Below are 21,525 nucleotides of genomic sequence, written 5' to 3'. Positions count from 1 at the left end.
AGAATTAAACAAGTCAAAATCAGCCGATCGTGGGCCAGTCTCCTATCTATATATCGGACCGAAAATCACTATTGAAGATCGAAACGTAAATGTTGATATCGCAAACGATATTTGGAAAATTCTGTTTATTTCCAGCTTTTTTAACCATCTACCAGGTAACATCCAACAAAAGATTCCAACATACGAAAAGTTCTCGCTAATATCTATCGTAAATTTGAAGTTCTAGGGGGGGGGGCAGCTGCCCCCCCGCCCTGCCCCCGTTCCCTTAGCCCATGTTCGTTTGTTGCACAGCCTACTATAAGATTCCGCTTTGAATCTACTACCACAATTAAAGAGGAGCATGCTAGAAGATTGGTTTTTCTTTTGATGACCCTTCAGATTATGACTTTGTGAAGTGAAGAAAAAAGAAGAGAAATTGTAATGTTATATTTTTCGCGCTCAACCGAATCTAGATCTTTAACGTTAAAGTTAGCGCGTCACGTGATGATTGTTCATCTGCCCCTATTGACACTTTTTATAACACACCCGAGTAGTATTCTTCATCGGTTTCAAACGATATTCGTCGTTTTACTTAGTTAAATCATTAACACTTGAGGCAGTATTTAAAATTTGTATGCTGCAGTGAACATGGAGCCAAGGTATCTCCTACCCTTTTCCAGTATCTGGGAGACACAAAATTAAGTTTCGGTTGAGTCAACAGCAGCATTGCCAACGCTTTGAGATAAATTGTACCGTTTTTCCGACCAAAGTTGTAACACAAGGGATAAATTTTTACCATCTGAACAGTAGGTTAAAAATTCGAAGCTCGCGTTGCTTTGCGACGCTGACCGGTAGTTACGATTAATTGATTTTGCTGAAAACTGAGAGAGAAAAAGTTCTAGGGCAAGAGCAGGAAAAATAAACTCAAGGCAGTAGCAACCTCATAACTTGAAATATGAAGAATGCTTTTAAAGACTTTCTCAGCTTAACAAAATAGCAGACCCGAACCGCTAAAAGCATTTTAGAAGAAGGTTTCAGTAAAATTTTCTGAAAGCGTTCTCTAATCAGATCGTTAGGGTTTATTCTTTCTTTCGTAATTTTGGGCATTAGGGCAAATAATAGATAAAGTAAGAAGGCCAATAACGTAGCGTCAACAACTTATTATCCGCCTATAGGATGAGTAACGAGCGTCAGAAGCTAAAAACAAAACATATCAGTCATCACGCCATGAAAGTGGCTAACACCACAGATTCCCATGGGTCCACGGACTAGGCTACCCACCGTTGAGTTATGCGTTGACCACATAATTCGCTGGCCATCCTACATAAGTTCTGGGTCGATTATACTAATCAGAACTAAATTAATTTAACAGATGTATTTCTACTATATTGCACATGAAATCAGGTTAAACCACACAAAGGTAAAAAAAAACTGTAATATTGAAAAAAAGATGAACATTTGTGCTAGTTGGTCATTTTTTCTGCTGTTTCTTCTTTAGCCCAAATTTTTCACATCCCCTTACGCAGTTTTTCTCCTTTGGATGCAGAGCCGTTTTCAAGGGTGGTCTTCAATTCTTTGAGACGATCCGTTTTGCACTGAGAAGCCCGTTCATGGTGGTGAAACCGAAACGATTCTAATGCTGGTTTTATTCAGATTGACAGCTGAGAAAGTTTGCTCAGCAGCAGTGGAAGCGTGTGGGAGAACAAGTAGGCTTAAAGTTAAACCCCCAAGCAGAGAAAAGCACTTTGATCCATTAACATCTCTGCCTGTAAACCAGAGTCCAAAACACGGCTGAATTTGATTCAATCAAATTACCAAGCTCAGAGCAAACGGGTAATCTCTTCCACTCTTAGGCGGTATCTTCCAGGTCATTGTCACTCAGTAAATTAGGAAACTGAGCCAGAAGTGGTGCCAGGTTTGGCTGATCTTACTCTACTCCCAAAGTATAGCGTGGTTAAAGCATATCGAGGTGTCTTACCGATGGATACCTGGAGTTGAAAAAACGCTTCCTCATCTCATCACAGAGCACGATAAAAAAATTCCTACGCTCTTTTTTAAACTCAACTGCAGCAGATAGAGATACCTTTTTTAGTGCAAAAATCACTTCCACTCGGCTCCCACATTCCACGTCCTTGACATCGACGTAGTAGCTGGTGTCATGTGTGTTTATGAGGCGGGAATCACTTTCTTTGGTATAACTAGGCAACAAAAAATGGGATGCTGTTGCCTTGTACACTGAGAAAAACGATTATTGACAAGATGAATCTGGGTGTCCTCTGCCTGAAATTGCTTGTTTTTGTCTTCGATATACTTCACAATATACACCAGGGAGGCAAAGTAAGCCTTGAAAACCACTGACAGAAGATCTTTTAGTATGGCAGTGGCCTTTCACGGCTTGTTGGCCTCTTTCAGACTTTCTGCACGGAAAAATATAGTCAAGCAATCCCACTCTTCCAAATATCGAGTTACAACGGCTTGTCTAGACAACCATCGAGTTGTTATATGTCTCAAAAGTTGATGTTCTTTCAACTCCATTTACTTTTGCAATTCTAAAATCTCACTGGCCCGTTTTGGGCTGCGACAAATATAGCTGTATACATACTGACAAAATCTTCAATTTCTTTCGGCAATTGTTTGCCTGCAGTACTAGCACGTATGTGAATGGAATGGCATGGACAACCAGTATTGACTAGGGGGCGAACCCTCTAATATACGTATTAAAAATATAAGAATATAGAGGTTGGTTACGTCAGTTAATTCGTAAGTTACGTATATTTATTACTAATAAAAACGTTCAAACATAAATTATTCCGTATATGAAAGGGGCTGTCCCCTCCTCAACGTCTCGCTCTTTACGCTAAAGTTTTTAATTGTTTAAAAAAAATGGAGTTTTGAGAAAGTCAAACTTTAGCGTAAAGAGCGAGGCGTTGAGGACGGGACAGCCCCTTTCATATACGGAATTATTTCTGTTCGTTTTAAGTTTTAACATCGTTCCTTACTTTCAGTTAAAAAAACTTGTTTTTTTTATTTAATTTTTGAACGTTTTTGAATTAATGCAGGTTTTGATATTGGCTTACCGTACATGAATAATTGAAGAAAAAAAATATGTATATTAATTTTACTTCTATTTGGTTAAATGACTTTCTCGAAACCTGTTTAATTTTATTTACGAACGTTTTTATTAGTAATAAATATACGTAACTTACGAATTAACTGACGTAACGAACCTCTATATTCTTATAATTTTAATACATATATTAGAAGGTTCGCCCCCTAGTCAATACCTTGTTCTTTAAGCTAAAGTTCGAATTTTGTTCCAATTCTTTAAAAATGACCCCCTAATCACAAATGCCGTTAATTAGAATAAATAGCTCTTATGAAAGTACTAAATAATCTTTGGCTTAAAGAGCGAGGCATTGACTAGGGGATGAACCAAATCATATACGTAATGTTTTCTGTCGTTTTAAGTTTTAATATTTCTCCTTACTTTCAGTTAAAAAACTTTTTTTTTTTTATATATAATTTCTGATCTTTATTTAAATAATGCTGGGAAATCCGGCGACCCCTTCATAGCAATGTCCCTTTTCCCATGAAAACTTCCTTCATGGTAAGATCCTCCCACATAACCCCCGACCCACTCCCCCCCCACTACCAGAAAAAATCCCCTCTGAAAACGTCTGTATACTTCCCAATAACCAATAATATATGTTAACATTGGGTAAAGTTCATAACTTTCAGCCCCCCCCCCCCGGGACTTAGGGGCATTAAGTCATCCTAAAAGACATAGTTATCATATTTTCGACCATGCTGAACAAAATGGCTATCTCAAAATTTTGATCGGGTGACTTTTGGAAAAATATTAGCGTGGGAGGGGGCCTAGTTGCCCTCCATTTTTTTGTGTCACTTAAAAAGGGCACTAGAACTTTGAATTTCCCTTCAAATGAGCCCTCCCAAGATATTCTAGGACCACTGGGTCTATACGATCGCCCCTGGAAAAAAACAAACAAACGAACAAATAAACAGGCATCCGTGATCTTTCTTCTGCAAAAAAATGCAAAATTCCACATTTTTATAGACAGAAGCTTGAAACCTCTGCAATAGGGTTCTCTGATACGCTGAATCTGTTGGCGTGACTTTCATTAAGGTTCTATAACTTTTAGGTGGTCTTTTTCCCTTTTTGCCAAAATCAGCCAAATTTTCTTAGGCACCGAGCTTTTGATAAGTAGGTAGAACTAAACTTGATGAAACTTATATATTTGAAATCAGCATTAAAATCTGATTCCTTTGATGCATCTGTTGGTATCAAAATCTCGTTTTCTAGAGTTTCGGTTACCATTGAGCCGGGTCACTCCTTACTTACAGTTCGTTACCACGAACTGTTTGAATAGATTCTGCTCATTTTGGGGTTTAATGTTAGTTTTTACGTTAATAATAGCAGCGTAAACCAAAAATATTCACAGAAATCATAAGGAAGAAGATATTAATTTTACATTTTGGATGCGTGTTTTAATTTTTTTTTGTACCACCCCCTGAAAAAATACCTCTCTCTCCAAAAAGTACTGGTTATGGTTATTGGAACTATACATCAGTTTATACCTCCACCCTCCTTTCGTCTCTCCCTTAGAACTAATTCTGTATTTATCTAATGTCTCAATGGAACACATTACAAAACTTAAAAAGACACTTAACCCTCTCCGATGGGATTCTCTGATTCTTTTGTAGTTAGGGAGGGAGGAAGATTCCGCAAAGAGTACATTTTAAAGCCAAAATATTCCAGCTCTCATTGAGCCTTCAGAAAAATACATAATTAGTTCTAAGGGAGATAAGAGGGGAGAGTGGAAGCACAAATTGATCTATAATCCCCTGAGAGCTCTACTTTTTTTTTTTATATTTAAGTCGAAAATGATTGGAGAACAACCAGCCACAAAGGGTATTTTCCGGGGGGGGGGGTGTATTTTCCATGGGGGGGTATTTTTTACGAGGGGAAATATTTTCTAGGGGGCATTTTCTGCTGGAGGAGAGGGGGTAAGCTCTTAGAACGTTTCAAAGAACAGGCTACAATTAATGTGACGTAAAGTACTATCTATGAAAATTTTGCATAAGACATTTTCATTCAGTTTCTCTCTCCATTCCTTTGTTTTTCTTTCTCTTCTAATACAGTACATTACTCCTGACCGTACTTAAAAAAAATTGTTCGGAGTAACATGAATTACTACAGAAACATTTTACTACAGGCCAACAAAAGTTAAAGACAGAAGTTGAAATAAAACTGCCACCACTGAAAGGTAGAACACCAAGATTAGCGGAGTGGCTTACTTTTGGTGTTGATCAGTCAATGTATAATTTGAAATTAATACTCTTTTATTTTTTTCAAATCTTAATGAAATTTATTTTGTAGTTTTTTATGCTGACCATATTCTTTCTTGATTTTATAGCCGAAAAACAAGCTTTAATGTTTCCCTGGTCACTTTTCTTTTTCTTTTGTCTGGTGGCCAAATTCATGGAGAATTAAACAAGTCAAAATCAGCCGATCGTGGGCCAGTCTCCTATCTATATATCGGACCGAAAATCAATATTGAAGATCGAAACGTAAATGTTGAAATCGTAAACGATATTTGGAAATTTCTGTTTATTTCCAGCTTTTTTAACCATTTACCAGGTAACATCCAACAAAAAATTCCAAAATACGAAAAGTTCTCCCTAATATCTATCGTAAATTTGAAGTTCTAGGGGGGAAGCTGCCCCCCCCCGTCCCTACGCCCATGATACTTACTTACTTAGAACTTAGGTCCTCCTGAGCCATCTGGGGCGCCTAGGGCATCGACGAAGCCTCGGTAAACGTTACGTATTGGCGCTGTGGCAAGTACATCCTCCCACTGGGGTTGTAGTGATGTGTGAGCACTGTGTAGATCACAATCGTATGTGTGTCTGAGCGGGTTTCTCGGTCTTCCCCTCTGTCGACACCCACGCGGCTGCCAATGTTGAACCTGGTTCGGGATTCTTGAGTCCTCCATGCGAAGGACGTGGCCAAGATAGCCCCATCTCTTCTTCTTAATCACTTCAGTAATAAGCGGCTGGCCAGTTCTTCTACGTACCACGATGTTGCTGACTCTTTGACGCCAACAGATATTCAGTTCGCGTCTGAAGCACATGTTTTAGAAAGCTGTGAATGTTCTCACTGTCCTAACATCTACTTTACAGCACTCACTATCATACAATAGCACGGACAAAACGTTGCTATTAAAAAGTCACAGCTTTAGTGCAAGCGAGTACTTCTTTGATTTCCATACTGGCTTAAGTTTGTTGAAAGCAGCGTTTGTCATGCCAAGTCTTCTCTTGACCTCAATTTGCACTTTTACTGTGTAATCGACCCAGCTTCCAAGGTATTTAAATTCATGGACTTGTTTGACTCTACGATTTTTTTGCAGGAGCTCGACTGGCGAGCCTGATGTTGCCATTGATTTAGTCATGTGTGTGTTGATGTTTAGGCCAACTTTCTCCGCTTTAACGCTCACTTTATTAAGGAGCTCCTGGAGTCACTGCTTTGTCATTTCCAGAAGTACCACATCATCTGCAAAGTCAATGTCCGAGAGGATTTTATTTCCTACTGTTATTCCGAAGCCAGCCGCTTCACTCAAAACATAATCCATTAAAATTACAAATAAAAACGGTGATAAAACGCATCCCTGTCGCACTCCTGACATAATTTTGAAGTAGCTAGTTGTTCCATTCTCTGTCTTTATGCAACATTCCGTATTTTCATAAAAGGCCATGACCAAACTTATTATTTTCTTGGGGACACCATGATACTTTAGAATTTCCCAGAGTGTGCCACGGTCCACGGAATCGAAGGCCTTTTCAAAATCAATGAAGAGCATGTATACTTTGTTGGACCACTCATTTGATTCTTCTATCAGAGTCCTGAGCGCGAATATGAGATCTGAACAAGATATACCGGTCCAAAAGCCATGTTGCTCTTCTCTCAGATACGGATCAAGTGTTCGAGTATTACAAGCGCTACAACCTTGCTTGGTACTGATATTAGAATTATACCTCGCCAGTTATCGCAGTTAAGAGCATCACCTTTCTTAAATATCTTAAAAATTATCCCTTTGGTCCAGTGGCCAGGGACCTTTTCAAACTTCCAGACTGTTGTAATCAGTGTTATCCACACTGAGAGGCATGTCCTCATTGATGCCTTGATCATTTCCGAAGTTATGCGGTCTTCACCAGGTGATCTTCCATCCTTGAGTTTCTTCACTGCAACAAGTATTTCCGCAGATATTGGGGGATTTTCGTCAATCTTAAGGTTAAGAAAGGGCGTAGGAGGGATGCTTTCTCGGTCAGTTGGTCTCGGTCTATTTAAAACCTTTTCTAAGTGGGATACCCATCTCTCGTCAATTTTCTTAGTTTCGGTGAGAACATTTCCGCTCTCATCTTTGACTTGGCTGGATCTGACTATATAATAATTGGCTGGATCTGACGCCCATGATAGACTATAATAATTCTAGTGATTTCTATTCAATAATCTAGTGATTTATGTGCTGATTTAAAGATATTTTTTGAAGAATCTAGTGACTTTTCTTTTCACCGGGCGATAAACCTGTCCACATAGGAAAATTTAATGATTTTGATATTGAAATCTATTTATTGAAATTGAGCTCTCATTATCTTGGATTTTATTTTTAGCTGATGACTTAGAATTGGTCCCAAAGTTTAAATGTATAAGTAAAAAACTCTGCAAGAATGGAAAATAAGAAGCTGAATCAAGCCCTGGATCTTGTTAAACAAGCTGAAAAATAGTATGTAACCTGATAATAAAACTGTCAGTAACTTCTAGGCCTAGGGCTAAAGCAGTGCTTCCTAACCGATTCTGGGCCATGCCCCACCTAGGCATATGTAAAATTTTGATTCCCACTCATGATGTTTAAATTCTATTTTTTAAAATTTAACAGGTCTTTACCAGAAGGAAACTTAAAAGGCTATTAACTTGGGATATTTTTTTAACTTGTCTTTTAGGTATATGGTATATGTTGTACTAATGAAAACTTGCATCTGCATACAGACACAACAGGTCTAGAGGCTCAATTATGGGTTAATTTTTACCAAATCGTATTATTGAGTTTCAAATAAAATGAATAAACCATTTGATGCCTTTTTTTTTTTCTTATTACAAATATAATAATAATTTCTTTTTGAAATGAATTTTAGCCCCCCCCCCCCCTATATATACCAATTCAGAGTATATATTTCTAAATTAGGGGGGTGGGGGCAAATTTTATTTCTGGTGTAAATGGGAGGTAAGTTTAAACTTTACCCCCTCCCCCCCCTAATGTAGAAATATATACCCTGAATTGGCATATATCGGAGGGGGGGGGGGCTCAAATTCATTTCTGATAGAAATGATTATTATATTTGTGATCAGCATAAAAAAGGCATCAAATGGTGTATTCACTTTATTCCTAACTCAATAATATGATTTGGTAAAAATTGACCCAATTATGTCCCAGGAAGGTATTTTGCAATACCTACCTTAAGTCCTTCTCTTTCTAGAGGGTTCTGACCTTTGATGACCTTGAAAAATCTGTGTGCTATAGAAGTGAAACCTTGCAAAATAGATCTTCTGCTTAAATAAAGTACAGCAAAATTATTTTCAGCTTCAAAATTTTGCTCAATCCCAATTTATAAGGTTTTAAAGATATGCAAATACATTTTCTAAATTTTGGAAATAAAACATTGATATGGCTTAAAATTATGCTCAAATAACTGAAATTGCATTTTCAGAGCTAAAGCCAGACAAAAAGAAACATAACTGAAAATTAAGGTGGTATTCATATGTTTTTTTTTCAAAATTAAGGCTCTAGAGTAGGCTTTATTCAGCTGAATAGTGCATGTCCTGCAAATGACCCACCAAAGTAATGTTAGGCCCTACTGGTGGAACCTGTCCCCATGTCAAGAATCATGGGGCTAGAGGTAAAATCCAAGATGATTAATTTTTTTTAACTTGGAAAGTAGTAGTTAAATGAATAGAGCCTTCCAGACTATGCACAGAGCTTGAAAAAGTCATGAGAGTGATTTTGTTAGGCCTATATTTATGTTGTGACCTAGCCTAAAATAGAAATCTTTAGGAAAACAAAAAACATAGCAAAACAAATCCCTATTCAGTACTCTTTTCAAATATAATAACACTGAAATCAATTGTGTCCCAGCCCCCTCCTTAAATGGGGCTAAAAATAACCATAGGCCAAGCTGTATAGAAATGTTTGCTGATCTGTGGGTTTACATTATTTAAGGTGCTTAATTCTCATCAACAGTCAGTCCATTGTGCCAAAGAGTAAGCAAATGTTTATATAGGCTACAGTTCAGGGCTATACCAGAATTATGGGGGTATGGGATAAGGATTTCCCTTAATCAAGGTTCAAAAAGAAGTAAGGCTACTTAAAAAAATTATAGCCCTTTTTGGTTTTTCTTCAATCTTTTTGAAGGGGGGGGGGGGGGCAAATTTGGGTCTGGGGGGGCTGTTGCCCCCCACACTGCCCCAAAGTAAATTATGCCCCTGAATTTAATGCTGGTAAGCATGGGATTATTGATTTTCACTGCCATAAAAGTAGCCCTTTCCCTTCTGTGGATTTTAGTTCCTCTCACTTTCAAAAACTGTGACTGTTAGTATTGGGGTACAAAAATGGGTTTGAATCCTGAGAATGTTTAGAAGACTATGTTGCTTTAACTAGGAATAACTGAGGGCAAAGGATAATGAAGAAAATTAGTCAAGTGGATAGCTTCACTTACTTGGGGGTATTATTAGTAAAGATAGTGGTTGCAGTGAATATGTAAAAAGTAGAATATTCAAGGTGTAGTTTTTTTTTTTTTTTTTTTTTTTTTTTTTTTTGCTGTTGAAAAAAAGTTGGAAGAATAAAACATGAGTCATCAAATTAAAATTACTATGTTAGAAGCCATTGTAGTGACAGTGGTTGAGCGTGGACACTTGAAAGGCAGAGGAGGATTTGCTAAATGTTTTTTTTATTGGAATTATCTAAATATAATTTCAGGTACTTGTTTAACTGACTGTATAGTAAGCAGAGCTGTATGAAAAAAGTGATCTCATTCTTATTGTTAGACCTACAGTGAAACAAAGGTTTAGAGGTTTAGGCCATATTCTGTGGTCCATCTGGAGCCAAACAAAAATCAGGTTGACCAAATGAGGTGGAAAGTGACCATAAGAAAGGGTTTAAAGAGAGTTGGAACTTTGCAGGAAGAGATAAAGAGTTTAGCGTAAAATAGATTGGGGTAGAAGAGGAGTGTGCACACATGACTTGGCTTCAGGTGGCTTGATTCTGCAGTGAAGTTAGTAATAGCAGATGACCAATACAGGTTAGGCTACTTAGAGTAAATAATTTCTTTCTGCATACCCTTTCTTTAATATTTTAGTGAGTAGTTGAGATATGTGAATGAATAATATAGAGATTTTAGAATCAGAGGTGATTCCTGAAAGTTTTATTTTCCTGGCTCTACCACTTTCTTTAAAATCAGAGGCAATGCTATAGCGTTGCCTATAATAAAGGCCATACAGCTTCACTGTTTTATTATTATTAATTAAAAAAAACTTTCCGAAAAATAAGTTTTTCAAAGAAAAGTAAAGGCCATTTTAAACTTAAGCTCAGCAGATACAAATACCTGTTAAAATTCAAGCTCAAAACAACCAGAAATTACTATTAAAGAATAAATGAAACCCAAAACGAACATAAATTAAATAAACAATCATAGGAAAAAAAATACAACAAGTAGTAATATAAATGAGTAAATATATCTTAAAGCGTGTAATGCTTAAATTGAATATGCAATTTAAGCTTAAAACGAAAAAAAATATTTTACTATTCAAGTGTAAATTAAACTTAAAACGAACATAAATTAAATAAACAATCAATGCAAACAAACATACAACGGGTACTAATGTAAATGAATCAATAAATCTTAAAACGAGTGAAACTTAAATTGAATATACAAGTCAAACTTGAAACAAACAGAAATCACCACAAACGAGAGTTTGAGTACTGTCTCCTTCTCTCACTGTAAAAGCCTAATACCTACTGTGTCATTAGCACTTTACTGAAAACCAATTTTATTACGAATATTGTCTTTTGTACCTAATATTGAAAATAAACATTCAAATTATAGTAAAATTTTGAACTGAAGAGCTTTCAGCAATTAATATCATTATACATTAAATATTCAGCTTAATTTATTAGTTCTTTCTAAAGTTGTTCAAGACAAATATAGTTTCACTACAAACAAGAGTTTGGATACTGCCCCCTTCCTTAACTGTAAATAAAAACCAAAGGCCTACTGCATCATTGGCACTTTACTGAAAACAAATTATATTACAAATATTTTTCTTTTCAAGTTCTTACAGCATTGAAAATAAAAATAAAATTAGAGTGGAATAAATTCTTGTACTGATGGAGCTTTCAACAACTAATATCATTATATATCAAAATTCAATTTGATGTTGTTTATACTTTCCAAGACTGTACAAGACACATATAGTTTTCAGTAAACTGCATATAGCAAATATTTGTAATAAAATTGGTTTTCCGTAAATCGCCAATGATGCAGTAGGTTTTAGACTTTTACAGTGAGAGAAGGAGGCAATACCCAAACTCTTGTTTGTAGTGATTTTAAAAAGGGAACTAGCCATTTAAATTTCCAATCAAATGAGTCCTTTCTAAAGTTTCTACAACAACGCTTTCTATAAAAACCTCATATGCCCCCAGGGCATAACTTACAACCCTTGCCCTGAGGGCTGTGAGGGGGTTGTTATCCTCAAAGACCTAATTTCCTGAATTTTCAACTACATTGAACAAAATGGCTATCTCAAAATTTTGATTGGATGTGTTTGGGGAAAAGGTGGGCGTGAGAGGGGGGTTAGTTGTCGTCCAATCACTTTCGACTATTGAAAAGGGCACTAGCTCTTTGAATTTCCAATTGAATGAGCCCTTTTTGAAGTTTCTACAACAAAGCTTTCTATTAAAAACTTATATGCCCCCAGGGCATAGCTTACAACCTGGGGCGGATCTCCAGCATGTTTATTGGGGGGGGCAAGAGGGGTCCATATCCAGATAGTCAAAGGGCATGGGATGTATAATAATTTTTTTCTCCATATTATTGGGGGTCAACGGCCCCCTCTTGCCACCCCCAAACGACGCCCCTGCTTACAACCCTTGCCCTGAAGGCTGTGGGGGAGTCTCCTCATCAAAAACATAATTTCTATCTGGAAATAAACTATGCTGAACAAAATGGCTATATCAAAATGACTAGAACTCTCCATTTCCATTCAAATGAGCCCCCTTTGAAGTTTCTACAATGACCCCTTCCATATGAAGTGCCTCTGGGAAAAAATAATCAGAGGCAACGCTGTAGCGTTGCCTATAGTAAAGGCCATACGGCTCCAATGTTTTATTATTATTATTTATTTTATTTTTTTTCCCCCAGAGGCACTTCATATGGAAGGGGTCATTGTAGAAGCTTCAAAGAGGGCTCATTCGATTGGAAATTGATAGTTCTAGTGCCCTTTTTAATAGTCTAAAATGATTGGCGGGCAACTAGCCCCCCCCCCCCCCCCACGCCCATCATTCCCCCAAACACATCCAATCTAAATTTTGAGATAGCCATTTTGTTCAGCGTAGTTGATTTCCAGATAGAAAAAATATTTTGGAGTTGGATACTCCCCCAAAACCCTCAGGGCAAGGTTTTCAAGTTATGCCCTGGGGGCATATAAGGTTTTTATAGAAGGCGTTGTCGTATAAACTTCAAAAAAGGCTCATTCGATTATAAATTAAAGAGCTAGTGCCCTTTTTAATAGTCGAAATTGATTGGAGTGCAACTAGCCCCCCCCCCCCCACACCCATCATTTCCCCAAACACATCCAATCAAAATTTTAGATAGCTATTTTGTTCAGCATAGTTAATTTCCAAATAGAAAATACATTTTTGAGGACGTCACTCACCCACAAGCCTTAGGGCAAGTGTTTTAAGATACGCCCTGGGGGCTTGTAAGGGTTTTATAGAAGGCGTGTTCTTAGAAACTTCAAAACAGGCTCCATTGATGGGAAATTAAAAGGCTATTGCCTTTTGTATTAGTCCAAAATCATTGGAGGGCAATTAGCCCCCCCCCACGCCCCTCCGTCTCCTAACCCCATCCTAAAAAAATTTTGAGATAGGCATGTGGTTATGCCGAAATGATTTTTCTGATTGAAAATATATTTTTGATGAGGACAATCCACCAAAACCCACAGAGCACGGGTTTTAAGTTATTCCCTGGGGGCATGGAAGGTTTTTATAGAAGGCGTTGTCGTAGAAACTTCAAAACAGGCTCATTCGATTGGAAATTAAAGGGCTAGTGTCCTTTTTAATAGTCGAAAGTGATTGGAGTGTAACTAGCCCCCCTCCCCCCCCCCCCCACGCCAATCATTTCCCCAAACACATTCAATCAAAATTTTAAGATAGCCATTTTGTTCAGCGTAGTTGATTTCCCAATATAAAATGTGTTTTTGAGAAACATAATCCCCCACAGCCCTCAGGGCAAGGGTTTTAAGTTATGCCCTGGGTGCATCCAAGGTTGTTATATAAGGCGTTGTCGTAGAAACTTCAAAACAGACTCATTCGATTGGAAATTAAAGGGCTAGTGCCCTTTTTAATAGTCAAAAATGATTGGAGGGCAACTAGCCCCCCCCCACGCCTACCATTCCCCCAACCACATCTAATCCAAATTTTGATATAGCCATCTTTTTCAGCGTAGTTGATTTCTAGATAGAAAATATATTTTTGAGGAGGATACTCCCCCACAACCCTCAGGGCATGGGTTTTAAGTTATGCCCTGAGGGCATGTGAGGTTTTTATAGAAGGCGTTGTCGTAGAAACTTCAAAACAGTCTCATTCGATTGGAAATTAAAGAGCTTGTGCACTTTTAAATAGTCAAAAATTATTGGAGTTCAACTAGCCCGCGTTCCCCCCCCCCCCCACGCCCATCATTTCCCCAAACACATCCAATAAAAATTTTCAGATAACCATTTTGTTCAGCGTAGTTGATTTCCAGATAGAAAATATATTTTTGAGGAGGACACTCCCCCACAACCCTCAGGGCAAGGGTTAAGTTATGCCCTGGGGGCATATAAGGTTTTTATAGAAGGCGCTGTCGTAGAAAATTTCAAAACAGGCTCATGCGATTGGAAATTAAAGGGCTAGTCCCTTTTTAATTGTGGAATGTGTTTGGTGTGCAACTACCCCCCCCCCCCCCCCCCACGCCCATCATTCCCCAAAACACGTCCAATCAAAATTTTGAGATAGTCATTTTGTTCAGCGTAGTTAATTTCCAGATAGATAGAAAATATGTTTTTGAGGAGGACACTCCCCCACAACCCTCAGGGCAAGGGTTTTAAGTTATGCTCTGGGGGCATATACGGCTATTATAGAAGGCGGTGTCGTAGAAACTTCAAAATAGGCTCATTCGATTGGAAATTCAAAGGGCTAGTGCCCTTTTTAATAGTCGAAAGTGATTTGAGGGCAACTAACCTCCCTCTCACTCCACCTTTCCCCCAAATACATCCAATCAAAATTTTGAGACAGCCATTTCATTAAACATAGTTTTAAGTTCTGAAAATTAGGTCTTTGGTGATGACAACTCTCCCACAAACCTAAGGGCAAGGGTTGAAATTTAAGGATTCTCCGAATCCTTCCCATTATTTCTTATGGAAGGGAAGCTTGTATAAACTTTGGAGAGGTCTCATTTGACTGAAAATTGAAAGTTCTTGTTCACTTTTTAAGAGTCAAAAGAGATTGGAGGGTGACTACCCCCCCCCCTCATCCCCGCCCTAAATTTATCAGCTAAAAATTTTGAGATAGACATTTTGTTAAAATAGTTTAAAGGTCTGATAACAAAAAACTCCAGTGTCGACACAGCCCACCAGGGCCCGGGGGGAGGCGTTGTAAGTTATGCCCTGGGGCATAACTTATTAAAGGGGTTTTTTTACTTATGGGAAGGGGTTTTGTATGGGAAGAACTCATAGGAAATCTATTATAATTATCCAATTATAAGGTTAAAATACATACTCTGAGATATATGTAAAATTCCTTTGGCACACAAAATCCTATTAAGGTCAATTCCAAACAGTCGTGATCCCTTTGTGTCAGCAAGTGAAATGGTCTAAACCTCCTTATTGGAGATATTTTTTGAATCAATTCCTTGTTGTCAATCGCTGTCCACAAGTTATGCAAGCTGTCTATTGTTCATATATAAGGTTTTTATCAAAGAGGTAATCGTATGGACTTCGATAAAAGCCTCATTCGATTTAAATTGAAAGTTCTAGATCTGTTTTTTAAAGTAAATAATAATCGGACAGTATGCAGACCTCCCCCCATGCCATTAAAACTTTAAACTTTTTGCGATAAAAAACGAATAAAAATTATTTAAAAAAAAACTTTCCTAAAAATAATTTTTTAAAAGAAAAGTAAAGGCAATTTTAAACTTAATCTCTGGATATACAAATACCTTTTAAAATTAAAACACAACGCGACCAGAAATTACTATTAAAGAATAAATAAAACCCAAAACGAACAGAAATTAAATAAATAATCATAGCAAAAAACATGCAACAAGTAATAATATAAATGAATAAATAGATCTTAAAGCGAGTAATGCTTAGATTGAATATGAAAATCAAGCTTAAAACGAAAACAAATATTTTGCTATTAAACTATAAATGAAACTTAAAACGAACAGAAATTAAATAACAATCAATGCGAACAAGCATACAATATATATTAATGTAAACGAATAAATAAATCTTAAAACGAGTGAAACATAAATTGAATATGCAAATCAAGTTTGAACCGAATAAAAATAACTACAAACAAGAGTTTGGGTATCGCCTCACTACAGAAGCCTAAAACCTACTGCGTCATTGGCGCTTTACTGAAAACGAATTATATTACAAATGTTTTCTTTTGTACTTAATATTGAAAATAAATATTAAAATTTTGAACTGATGAGCTTTTAGCAATTAATATCATTATGCATCAAATATTCAGTTTAATTTATTAGTTCTTTCCAAGATTGGTCAAGACAAATATAGTTTCACTACAAACAAAATTTGGATACTGCCCCCTTCTTTAACTGTAAAAACCTAAAGCCTTCTGCGTCATTGGTGCTTCACTGAAAACGAATTAGTCGTATATTACAAAATTATTATTTTCCAGTTCTTACAGCATTGAAAATGAAAATAAAATTACAGTGAAAAAAAATCTTGAACTGATGGATCTTTCAACAATTAATATCATTATATATCTAATATTCAATTTGATTTTGTTTATACTTTCCAAGACTGTTCAAGACTCATAGAGTTTTGCCATTTTTTTTTATTTCTGCCATTTTTTCTAACTAATCGTGTTGGTTTGCTATGGAAACATTCTATGGCCTCTAGGCATTTCTATTTGAGCGGAAAACTGCACCTCAAACTTTTTGGAACATGCATTTTCTTGCATGAAACACCATAATATAATAAAATGTCAAGTTTCGAGTGTTCCACTGCTCGCAAGCAAGTGCCATTGGTATTTTTTAATCCGCATGGTCAATTTAGGGGGTGGAGGGTAGGCTAATTCTCGTAGCAGCCCCATTCCGTCGTGGTATGATTCACACTTTCAACACCTGGCGTCCAGACTATCTTATAATCTACCAAGCATACAACTATCCCAAATCAGTATCAATAAATAAATGAAACCCAAAACGAACAAATATTAAAATAAATATTAGAGTCAAACTCAAAACGAGCATAAATTAGTATGAGTAGGGCTCAAAACCCCTATGCTTTCTAAAAGCCAGAATATAATTTGTACTTTACTGAAAAAAAATTCAAATGAGTTTACTGAAAAAAAATGTCCATTTTCAATTTAATATACATATGCTGATTTATTCCCTAAAATCTTAATTAATGAAAGAATTGTTTTCAGTAAAGCGCTAATGACGCAGTAGGTTTTAGGCTTCTGCAGTGAGGCGATACCCAAACTCTTGTTTGTAGTTATTTTTATTCGATTCAAACTTGCTTTGCATATTCAATTTAAGTTTCACTCGTTTTAAGATTTATTTATTCATTTACTTTAATATATATTGTATGTTTATTCGCATTTATTGTTATTTAATTTCTTTTCGTTTTAAGCTTCATTTATACTTCAATAGCAAAATACTTGTTTTCGTTTTAAGCTTGATTTTCATATTCAGTCTAAGTATTACTTGCTTTAAGATCTATTTATTCATTTGTATTATTACTTGTTGTATCTTTTGATATGATTGTTTATTTAATTTCTGTTCATTTTGGGTTTCATTTATTCTTTAATAGTAATTTCTGGTAGTTTTGAGTTTGAATTTTAAAAGGTATTTGTATCTCCTGAGCCTAAGTTTAAAATGGCCTTTACTTTTCTTTGAAAAACTTATTTTTCGGACAGTTTTTTTTAATTAATAATAATAAAACATTGGAGCTGTATGGCCTTTACTATAGGAAACGCTATAGCGTTGCCTCTGATTGTTTTTTTTTTTTTTTTCCAGAGGCACTTCATATGGAAGGGGTTGTTGTAGAATCTTCAAAGGAGGCTCATTTGATTGGAAATTGAGAGTTCTAGTGCCCTTTTTAACGGTTAAAAGGGATTGGAAGGCAACTAACACCCCTTCAACGCCCACCAGTTCCCCAAACACATCCAATCAAAATTTTGAGATAGGCATTTTGTTCAGCGTAGTTGATTTCCAGATAGCAATTATATTTTTGAGGAAGACACTCCCCCACAACACTCAGAGTATGGGTTTCAAGTTATTCCCTTGGGGCATATAAGGTTTATATAGTATTTTTTGCCGTAGAAACTTCAAAAAGGACTCATTTGATTGGAAATTCAAAGGGCTAGTGCCCTTTTTCATAGTCGAAAGTGATTACAGGGAAACTAACCCCCCTCTCATGCCCACCTTTTCCTCAAACACATCCAATAAAAATTTTGAGATAGACATTCCGTTCAAAGTAGTTGAAAATTCAGGAAATTAGATCTTTAACAACCCCCCCCCCCCACACACACACACACACACCTCAGGGCAAGGGTTGTAAGTTATGCCCTGGGGGCATATAAGGTTTTGTATAGAAAGTGTTGTTGTAGAAACTTCAGAAAGGGCTCATTCGATTGGAAATTTAAATGGCTAGTTCCCTTTTTAATAGTCAAAAGTAATTGACTATTATGCCCACCATTTCTCCAAACACATCCAATCAAAATTTTGATATAGCCATTTTGTTCAACACAGTTTAAAGTTCTGGACATTATATATTCGAGCAGGACACTCACCCAACAGTCTTCAGGGTCATGGGTTATATGCTATGCCCTGGGGGCATATATAGTTCTTATGGAAGGACTGCTCGCATAAACTTCATAGAAGGCCCATTTGATTGAAAATTGAAAGTTTTAGTTCATTTTTTAAGCGTCAGAAGATATTGGAGGGTAACCAGCCCCCCCCCCAAACCCTGTTTTCCCAAATGTATCAAATAAAAATTTTGAAATAGCTATTTTGTTAAAAATAGTCCAAAGATTAAATAACAAAAACTCAGGGGTCAACAGAACCCACCAGGGCCCAGGGGCAGGCGTTGTAAGTTATTCCCTAGGGGCATATATGGTTCTTATGGAAGGAATGCTTGCATAAACCTCAAAGAGGCTCAATTGATTGGAAATCGAAAGTTCTAGTTCACTTTTTAAGAGTCAAAAGAAATTGGAGGGCACCTAGCCCCCTCCCCGCCACGCCCTTTTTCCTCAAACCCATCCAATAATAACTTTGAGATGTTTTTTTTTAAATAGTTTAAGACCATATAACAAAACTCCAGGGTCGACACAGCTCACCAGGGCCTGAGGGCAGGTGTTGTAAGTTATGCCCTGGTGGAATATATGGTTCTTATTGAAGGGTTGCTCTTAAAAACTTCAGAGATGGCTTAGTTGATTGGAAATTGAAAGTTCTAGTTCAGTTTTTTAGAGTCAAAAGAGAATGGAGGGCATCTAGCCCCCCCCCCCCACGCCCCTTTTCCCCCAAATGTATCCAATAAAAATTTGAGATAGCCATTAAGTTAAAAATTGCTCAAAACTCAGATAACGAAAACTCGGGTGTTGTCACAGCCCCCCAGGGTCCGGGGGCGGGCGTTGTAAGTTATGCCCTTGGACATATATGGTTTTTATGAAAGGGATGCTTGTATAAACTTCAGAGAGGGCTCATTTGATTGGAAATTGAAAGTTCGAGCTCACTTTTTAATAGTCAGAAGAGATCCAATGGCAGCTAGCCCCCCCCCCCCCCACGCCTTCTTTTTTCACACCCATCTGATGAAAATTTTGAGATAGACATTTTGTTAAAAATAGTGCAAAGGTCGGATAAGAAAAAATCCGGTGTCAATACAAACCCCCAGGGGAACGCGCTCTAAGTTTTGCCCTCAGTGCAGGTATGGTTCTTAGGAAATCGATGCTCGTATAAGACTAATACAGGGCTAATTTGGTTGGAAATTTAAAGTTCTGGTTCACTTTTTAAGCGTCAGGAGAGCTAAGGGCAACTAGCCCCCCCCCCCCCCCACGCTCTTTTTTCCCCAAACCCATCCGCTACAAATTTTGAGACAGCCAGTTTTTTTTGGAAATTGTTCGACAATTAGATAACAAAAACTCCCCCCATGGCCCGGGGGATAGGTGTTTTAAGTTTTTTCCTGGGGATGTATATGGTTCTTATAAAAAGGATGCTTGTATAAACTTCAGAGGGGGCTCATTTGATTGGAAAATGAAATATCTAGTTCAATTTTTCAGAGTCAAAAGATATCCGAGGGCAACTAGACCCCCCCCCCTCCCCCCACACACCCTTTTCCCCTAGCCCATCCGATAAAATTTTTACAATAGCCATTTCATTAAAAATAGTTCAAAGGTCAGATAATAAAAAATTCTGTGTCGACGCAACCCCCCAGGGCCCGGAGGCAGGCGTTATGAGTAGGCCTAATGCTCTAGGGGCAAATATAGTTCTTATGGAGGGATCCTCGTATAAATTTCGAAAAGGGCTCATTTGAGTAGTATGCTTCGTCTGGATTTGCTCGGGGCTATAGCAATTTCTACGTTATTCTATAGAAGCTCTACACCTTTTCAAAGAGATTCAGAGCTCCCTCACATGGCATATGGAATTCTATGGAAGCTATAGCAAGGACTGGTTTGGTGGGTATAGTCTGGTTTGGTGGATATAGTCTGGTTTAGTTTTTCAAAGAGAGTGAGTATTTGACATTTTTGCTAAAAGGGACTCGCAAATTGGACACTATGAACGATATTAATTAATGTTTTGAATAATAGGAGTGTGAATGATTCTAATTAGTGATTGGATTGTATGAAGGGGGAGAAAAAAAAAGATTAAACTGATTAGCAGTTAAGGTGGCCCCGAAGGAGTTGTTAACTCAGGTAATTTGTTATAAATTTGAAACATCAACAGTCTATGAAAATGGCTAACGACGATAGAATGACATTGTGACTTGACCTAGCTTTACCTTTCCGATGTGGTCTGTATAATGCACAAGTGATGTTTGATAGGTATTGTCAATTTAAAATAGGATCTAACATTCCCTTCGTTCCCCCATTTCTGAGAGCAGGGGAGGGGGAGGGGGAGTCAATTTCAGAGGGAAAACCAAAAATACTCAGAATCGAAAATAAACGGGATCTGACTCATGGGGAAGACTCACAGACCCTTCGTTCCCCCATTTCTAATGGCAGGGAAGGAGGGGGGTAATTTTTGGAGGGAAAACCAAAAATACTCAGAATCGAAAATAAACGAGATCTGCATCACGGGGAAGGCTCAGTGGCCCTTCGTTCCAACATTTCTGAGGGCAGGGGAGGGGGAGGGGGAGTCAATTTCAGAGGGAAAACCAAAAAAACTCAGAATCGAAAATAAACGGGATCTGTCTCATGGGCAAAGCTCAGAGGTCCTTCGTTCCTCCATTTCTGAGGGGCAGGAGAGGGAGGGGGTCAATTTTGGAGGGAAAACCAAAAATACTCAGAATTTAAAATAAACCGGAATCTGCATCAAGGGGAAGGCGCAGAGGCCCTTCGTGCCAACATTTCTGCGGGCAGGGGAGGGGTAGTAATTTTCTGATTGAAAAACAAAACAACTCGAAAACGAAAATAAACGAGATATGACTCAGGGGCAAAGCTCAGAGGTCCTTCTGTCCTCCATGTCTGAGGAACAGGAGAGGGAGAGGTTAAATTTTGGAGAGAAAACAAAAATAATCAGAATTGAAAATGAACGGGACTATGCCTCAAAGGGGAGGCTCAAAGGCCCTTCGTTCCCCCATTTCTGAGGGCAGGGGGGGGGGTTAATTTGGGAGGGAAAACCAAAAATAATCAGCATCGAAAATAAACGGGATCTACCTCAAGGGGAAGGCCTGGGCTGATGTTTGCAAGTCAAAAAATTTGTCTTTGTTGGTTTGAATGTCTAAAGTGCCTGTCTTTCTCTGTTTACATGTCT

General features: G+C 37.5%; 2 protein-coding genes across 2 annotated transcripts in view; one reads left to right on the top strand and one right to left on the bottom strand.

Moving 5' to 3' along the window:
- Positions 1–5,756: 5,756 nt before the first annotated feature.
- On the bottom strand, positions 5,757–6,131 carry LOC148952400 (uncharacterized). Its single transcript, XM_089089200.1, has one exon. The coding sequence runs from the start codon at positions 6,129–6,131 to the stop codon at positions 5,757–5,759; it is 375 nt and encodes a 124-aa protein (XP_088945326.1).
- Positions 6,132–7,481: 1,350 nt separating this feature from the next.
- LOC148952399 (gamma-soluble NSF attachment protein-like) overlaps positions 7,482–21,525 on the top strand; it is an 86,859-nt gene continuing 72,815 nt past the window's right edge. Inside the window, exon 1 of the mRNA XM_089089857.1 lies at positions 7,482–7,781. Coding sequence (XP_088945983.1) covers positions 7,726–7,781 — 56 coding nt within the window. The 5' untranslated portion in view covers positions 7,482–7,725. The remainder of the gene's footprint in view (positions 7,782–21,525) is intronic.

This window comes from Artemia sp. Qi Xiang Cuo, chromosome 5, assembly GCF_049724085.1.
Source record: "Artemia sp. Qi Xiang Cuo chromosome 5, ASM4972408v1, whole genome shotgun sequence".
Taxonomy (NCBI): domain Eukaryota; kingdom Metazoa; phylum Arthropoda; class Branchiopoda; order Anostraca; family Artemiidae; genus Artemia; species Artemia sp. Qi Xiang Cuo.
The sequence above is the reverse complement of the archived record's forward strand: the minus strand, read 5'-3'. Positions and strand labels throughout refer to the sequence as shown.